The sequence below is a fragment of the Sprattus sprattus genome, assembly GCF_963457725.1.
Source record: "Sprattus sprattus genome assembly, chromosome: 11".
NCBI classification, from domain to species: Eukaryota; Metazoa; Chordata; class Actinopteri; order Clupeiformes; family Clupeidae; genus Sprattus; species Sprattus sprattus.
The window spans coordinates 13,547,522-13,555,021 of NC_137909.1; the positions used below are offsets into that span (position 1 = coordinate 13,547,522).

Here is a 7,500-nt window from a genome sequence, read left to right on the forward strand (position 1 = left end):
AGAACAGCAGCACTAGTTTCAAGCAGATACAATATAAAAATCCAAGCAAACTATGTCTCACACACACACAAACACCTTCCTCACTTATCTAGGCTTGGAGGTATTTTAGTCAGCAGAATCTCTCCTGCTGAGGACAGCTGCCTGCTGATTTGTTTCCAAATTTGGTTTGCCCTCCCTCTCCTTCTGTCTCTCTCTGTCCTCCCGCTCTAGCTTGTTTTGCTGCCTGACAGCTCGGAAAGTGGAATTCCTCCTCGGTGGTGTAAATAACCTCCGGAAATGACCACCGCTAGATGACTGAACTCAGCCCAATGAGAGATCTCAAGTGTAGCATCAAGAGGACAAGAAGCAGAGATGGAAGAGAGGAGAGATAAAGAAAGGAAGAAAGAAAGAAAGAAGGGGGAGATAGAGACAGTGAGAGAGTAAGCGAAAGAGAAGGAAAGAAGGAAAGAAAGACAGATGGAGAGAGAGAGAGAGTGAAAGAGAGGAATATAAAGAAAGGGAGGGAGAGAGAGAAAGAAAGAGAGAGGGGGGAGAGTAACATGAATGAAGAGAGAAAAAATGACAGAGAAAGAGAAGCGAACCAACCCTATCCTCAGCCTCTCAGATAAACTTCATAAAAACTCTGCTCTGGAAACCCACATGAGATTGAACACAGTCCCCGACAGAAATACACACATCATCTGCGTCTGGGCCTACAGTCCCCTACAGAAATACACCCTGCTTCTGCTTTTGTGCTTCTGAGACACAGCGCTCTGCAAACTGAGGAACCAATGCCCTAGCTGTTCTCAGCGACTCAATCAAGACACATTAGTGAGCCTGCCCAATACAACTAGGCAGAGTTGGGACCATGAGACAACTGAAGGCAGAAGTCACCATCTCTCTCTCTCTCACACACACACACACACACACACACACACACACACAAACACATACACACACAGAGACACAGAGACAGACACACACAGTTGTCTCGCACACGCACCACACACAGAGAGACATCTACTCACATACACACACACATACACACAGTTGATGTTGGTATGGTTAAGGGCAGGCATAGCAGAATGAAGTATCCCCAGTTCCCTACCTTGAGGGAGTGGTGCTTGCTCTCGTGGAGGACCATCTCCTCTGACACAAACAAGGTCCGGTTTGGGTTGCACAGGTCTATAGGCTGAAAAGACATGCAACAAGACTATTAGAATCGACACACTCATACACACACACACACACACACACACACACACACACACACACACACACACACACACACACACACACACACACACACACACACACACACACACACACACACACACACACACACACACACACACACACACACACATTACATGAATATTATCAGATATTTTAAATCAATGATACACCCACTGATGTCTTTTTGGACTGCTGTAAGTATAGGTATACACTACCAGTAGAGTTTCAGAGGTGGTGTCCATGACTCTCCCGCAACTCAGAGTAGAACAGAATGTCTGGGGCTTCTGACAGAGTAAAGGTAAGGTGCTGCTAATGTCTCAGTCTCTGTTCAGCTAGTGCTCCTACATATAAACTGCTAAATGCTAAAGCTTCGGCAGAGGCAGGTCTGCCAAAATGAGATGTGCGAGGCTAAATGGTCTCAGTGTTTCGGTTTCAGGGTATGACTATGACTAGACTACTTTCTCTCATATGTCATAAAGAGTTTGTGCGTGCGTGTGTTTGTGTGTGTGTGTGTGTTTGTGTGTGTGTGTGCGCGCGTGTGTGTCTGTGTGTGTGTGTGGGGGGGGATGCCCGTGTGTGTGTGTGTGTGCTTGTCTAGGTGTTAACCTTGTGTGTGTGGGAGTGTAGTTTCAGAGGTGTTCTAATTCTAAAGAGTAAGGGGCTCTATTCTTGTGAGCTGGAAAAATGCCCACAGTGCACACACACACACACACAAACACACACACACACACACACACACACACACACACAAACACACAACACACACACACACACACACACACACACACACACACACACACACACACACACACACAAACACACAAACACACACACACACACTCACACATCCACACACACACACAAAAAACACACACACCCACACACATACACTTACTCACACATCAGTCATCTGACATATATCAGACATATGGTTCTATGCGAGTCATTCAATATAAGTCACTGAATACATATCATATTCTACTAGACTGTGAACTCCAAACTCAAACTCAAACTAGACCTTGAAACATTATTTCTTCATGTCTTTACTTATTTGTTTATTCATGTCACCACGTGTCCTGTCCATGTCCTATCCCTAACCCTGTGTCAGCACTTGACCCTGTCAACTGTATCTCTAGAACGAGCTACAATATTTAACCAGTACTTACACTAGCACAGCAAGTTCTTTACTGAAGACGCGCTGCAACAATTCAGCCTCTGCTGCTGTTTAGTGGTTACTTCCAATGGTCAAATGAAGAAATCATGTTTCACACACACAGCTGTAACCTCATGTGACTCATATCTCCATAGGATCAATATCCATTGCTGTCAATGACACTTCCTTAAAACATCTATATTTTCTGGCAGAGTTTCAGTCTGTCTCAAACTAACTTAATCTATCATGTGCTATCATGTGCATTTTATTTAATTATTAAATCAGCCATGCTGTTGGTTACTAGCTGCTTTGCTCGCTGCCAGTTGCCCTTAAAAAATGTCCACCGAGGCTGCTAAAATGTATATGTTCTCGCTGATTTTATCTTACATTAACAACTGCTTACCCACCTGGTCTACTGCCAACTCCATTACTCTTAAACCAGTCATGTCTCTTTACAAACAGGCTCTCAAAATACTTGACAAAAAACCTAAATCACACCATCACTGTTCAGTCCTCCGTAAGTACAGACTTTTAAGATGGGACACCCTGACCACACTTAACTGCTGTTTAATGTTCAAAATCCGGGTTAACCTGCCCCCCCCCCCCCCCCCCCCACCACCACTATGCAGCCTAGTCATGTTTAAAACAGCAGCAACCAGTGCTACTCGAGGGGCAGCAAGAGTAGACTGTGATATTCCTTAAAAAAAAAGTGTATTTGGATGGTTTTCTCAGTTAGGTCAGCCCGGGAATGGAATCTCCCACAGAACCTTAGAGAATCAACCTCATTCAACAGCTTTAAAAGAAATCGTAAAACATGGTTAATAAATAAGCATAAATGTGACCATTAGTGGAAAAGCAACAGAACTTGTATATTGGGATTATATTTTATTTTATTCACTCATTTGATTTTTGATTTTTTTTTGTCAATGTTATGTTTGATATATAAGTTAATGCCTTTTATTAGGTTGTTTATCCTTTTTCACTCTGGCAGGGGGACTGCCAATGAAAACTAGCCTTTTGGCTATAATTGGGTGCATTTACAATTTTATGTTTATTAATGTACACTGTCCCTCTAAATCAAATAAACAAACTGAAACTGAAACTGAATTAATTTAGCTAAATGCCAATAGATATTGACTAACCTGCACAAAGATGGGAAAGATGAGGATCTTGGGCGGCGCCTGGACATAGGTGCCGTAGTTGCCCTGGGGAAGGTGCGAGCGCACTATGGTGCAGTTCTGGTAGTTGGCGTAGTTCTGCGAGTTCTGCGGCTGGTGGTTGCCGCCCGTGGGCATAGGCGGTGTTTTGGACGTCTTACTGTTGGTGGAACGGCGCAGGAAGTTGGTCCTGCCCGCCAGGCCCGAAGTGGGTGGGGCAGAGCTACCAATGCCACCTGCACCACCTATGCCACCCGCCGGCATCTGAGGCACACTGGTCTGCCGGGAAGGAAACATCCTCCCCCCTGATAGAGAAAGAGAGAGAGATTTATTTTTAGATATTATCTGTCACGTATTTGAAACATTACATTACAATCACTGCTACCGAAAAAAAAAAGTCACAGAAGCAAACGGCATCCCCATCAGAGAAGAGAATCTATTAATCCGCTAGTCTGGATTAGTGTATTGTATTTCCTTTTTTATGATTAAGGATCAAGGATTATTAGTGTTAAATAACATAATTCAATTGAGGCAGTTAGTTTCATTCTGAAAGAAAGTATTCAAGTACTTTATGTCTGCATAAACAGAGATAAAAAAAAAAGAGATTTATTTTTTGACAGTTCTTGGCAAAACAACTAAGGACGTTAAAAGTATGTGTTTGTCTGCCTTGATGTGAATTTGTCTGGCAGTAAAAGAAAGACTTCAACTGTGTGTGTTTCACCTCTGAAACTACACACCCATACACACAAGTTGTAGTCTTTCTTCTACTGAATTTGTCTGGCAGTAAAAGAAAGACTTCAACTGTTGCTGAAATTTGTTCTAAAGCGATAAGGGAGTGTAGAGGCTGCAGAAAGCGATGCTAATTTAGCGAAAAATGGCACAGGCTCAGATGTACCACATGCAGAAAATAAACAACACTGCTCAGGTAGGCTTACCCAATGTGCCGTGGCTCTCGGGGTAAACGGGGTGTAATATCTGTGGATAAAAAACAAATGGGAAAAATCTGTTGACTTCAGGAGAATAAAGTTTAGAGCACTTCAACACATTCACCAAGGAAAGATGTATATTTAGAAATCTCACATTCTGCTACTCGGCTGGTCCACATATTAAAGTTTAATGCGCTTAATGACCTTAGGCAAGACATGTGATTTAGTTATACACAGTTAGTGTGTATTAGTGTGTGTGTGTAATTGTGTGTGTGTGTGGGTGTGTGTGTGTGCGTGCGTGCATGCATGCGTGCGTGCCTGCGTGCGTGCGTGTGTGTGTGTGTGTGTGTGTGTGTGTGTGTGTGTGTGTGTCTATGTGTGTGTGTGTGTGTGTGTGTGGTCTTCACTGGTACAAGCATTCAGCTGCATCTGTTAAGACATTTTGATAAATACCACTGACATGTTTTAGAAGTGCAATGCAACAGCATTTCTACCGATAACTATCTGAGGACCTACACACACTAAGCACCAACTTATCCTGATTCCCACTGAGACTGCTGGAGGTATTAGGCACTCTAATCTTTCCATGTCTAGTAAAAGAAGGACTGTATTTGCACACTCAAGTCCCCCTGTTGCTGTAATGTTCCCTCTTTCCAAGGGTTTCGTTCAGAGCAGCGAATCTTGGCATAGAAGTTCAAACCGTCAGTGAGCATTAGAGCATCATCGCCCTCCCCTTGGCTTTCTTCTTGGCCTTCCACTAAACTGTGCTCCATCTCTGTTCACTTAGGCTAATTAAGGGCCCCCCAAATGCAGATCTGCCATGACAGAGACTTAGCCAGCGAGCCACGCTTCTACATTAGACATGCCACCTTCTGCCTCAACACACACACACACACACACACAACAACAAACACACACACACACACACACACACACACACATAGTTAATGAAGCACCCTCAGAGCTTCTCAGGATGTCTAGTGTGTATGGTGTGTGTGTGTATGTACTGTATGAGTTAAAATGTACATGTGTTTGTTTGTCTATTGTCTAGTATTTTGTGAATGTGTATGTTAGGGTGTGTTTGTGTGTGTGTTTGTGTGTGTGTGTGTTTGTGTGTGTGTGTGTGTGTTTGTGTGTGTGTGTGTGTTTGTGTGCATATATGTGTTCAAATGTACATGTGTTTGTTTGTCTATATGAGTTTGTGTGTGTGTGTGTGTGTCTGTGTGTGCGTGCGTGCGTGCGTGCGTGCGTGCGTGCGTGCGTGCGTGCGTGTGCGCCATCGAAGATTGCAGGGCATCCATGAACACACAGCCCTGACCCCAAGCTGTGTTTCTGAAGCTACACACACAAAGCCTGGTGACTTCGAGGCTTCATCACATAATAAGAAATGTTTGAGAGACCGCTCCACCATTAATCCATGCGGATACCATTCCCTAGAGGATCACACAGCACACACCATCAAAAAATAAAATGCTAGTGATTCTGCTTTGAACTTTTTCTGCATAAAGTTCCTTCTGTCAACAAAAATAGTTATTTGAGCTTAAAGGCTGACATGACAACAAAGCTGACAGCAAAAAAAAAAAAAAAAACTCAATAAGGTTCTACCAAGAATAATTAAACAAAGGATTGAAAATGAAACTTTATTCGTTGAGCTCACAAATAAAGTCAGCAAGATTTTTGAAGTTAGGCATCTATTTTATTTAGCACTGTTGTTATACAGCATCCTTTTCAGGCCTATCTGAAACAAAGTTTCACAACACCCCTGGGCCAGGCTGGTGCCACCAGTGGACTCCATGCTTCTGTTTCTGGGTCAGTGGGTCACCACACAGCTCAACCGCTGTCACACAGTGCCAGAAATATCAGTGAAGCAAACCTACTGGTCCCTCTGCTGTAGGGGCTTTGGGGCGAAGCCATCTGCTTCAGTGGCTTTAAAGAATAACTAAATGACTGAGGAAAGGGGGAAACAAACAGTGATGGCCACAGCGCCCCCTGTGGGATGCTTTCAGTCAGAAGACAGTGTAAAGGGTGAATGTTGGTTCTAATTTCTGCTTGATTATAAGGCATCATAACATTCCCTCAATAAAAACTAGGTTTCTGGTTTTGTTATAGCCTAAAGTGACTTCATACTCATGGCTGCTCTGTGGAGATCGGGCAACCATGAAGTATGTGCTGTATATGTGAACAAGTATGTAACATGTACAATTAAGACTGTACAGAGAGATAGGAAGTAGTCCATAGCCCACAGACCCACAAAGGACATAGGGACACACTGAGTGACTTCTGCTCATGAGTAAATTAATGTAAAGGCCAAAATATCAAATATCCTCACCGTTCTCGTATTAGTATTTAGTTAATTACAGGACTTCTCAATCAGACAATTCAACAGCAAATTTAAAGATAATATGCTTTTTATTACAATACTTGTTCCATATACAATAAGTCACAGTTCTACAGCCAGATACTGCACATGCATCGGGATACAGGATATAAATTCTCTGCTTTTATATAAAAATAATACTAAAAGTGGAAAAAGTCATATATAGAGTAATACTGTCATGGGCTGCAGTCACTTTTGCATTTAGAAAAGTACATTCAAAGTCAACAAAAATGTTCTATTGTCTTTTTGTCATGCAATAGATCAATAGTAATGGCAATCAAATCTTAAAATATAAACTGTAGGCAACCAAGGTGCGTGTACAGTAGACGATTCAGTCCTACAGCGAGTTTACAGATGGTTTGTTGAAATTCAAGTTCAGTTTTTGTAATTCACCTTAACCAAACCCAACCTCTAATCCTAACCTTAACCATAACTGGGAATTGTAGTTAACAGAGTTTCAACAGATAGTTTGTTTGTAATCTGAGCATTTGTTGTTGTCTTCTGTCTTCTGTCTTTAAGGAACAATCCAAATAAAGTGTGACCAGAGATTTGGCATAGATTACGATTTCTGGTACATCTAGGCTCCCTGAAGCACTTCTCATCTCTTTTCTATTCATTCTATCCATGGACCGTTGCACTGGTGGATCCAATAGGGCCCGGGGCCCTCCCTAC

At 42.6% G+C, this 7,500-nt stretch overlaps 1 protein-coding gene across 1 annotated transcript in view; it reads right to left on the reverse strand.

Annotated features, from left to right (window-relative positions):
* rgs3a (regulator of G protein signaling 3a) overlaps positions 1-7,500 on the reverse strand; it is a gene marked incomplete at its 5' end in the record, with an annotated part of 161,894 nt that overhangs the window by 137,661 nt on the left and 16,733 nt on the right. Inside the window, 3 exons of the mRNA XM_080846896.1 lie at positions 1,088-1,171; positions 3,511-3,830; positions 4,461-4,500. Of these exons, the coding sequence (XP_080703022.1) occupies positions 1,088-1,171; positions 3,511-3,830; positions 4,461-4,500 (444 nt within the window). The remainder of the gene's footprint in view (positions 1-1,087; positions 1,172-3,510; positions 3,831-4,460; positions 4,501-7,500) is intronic.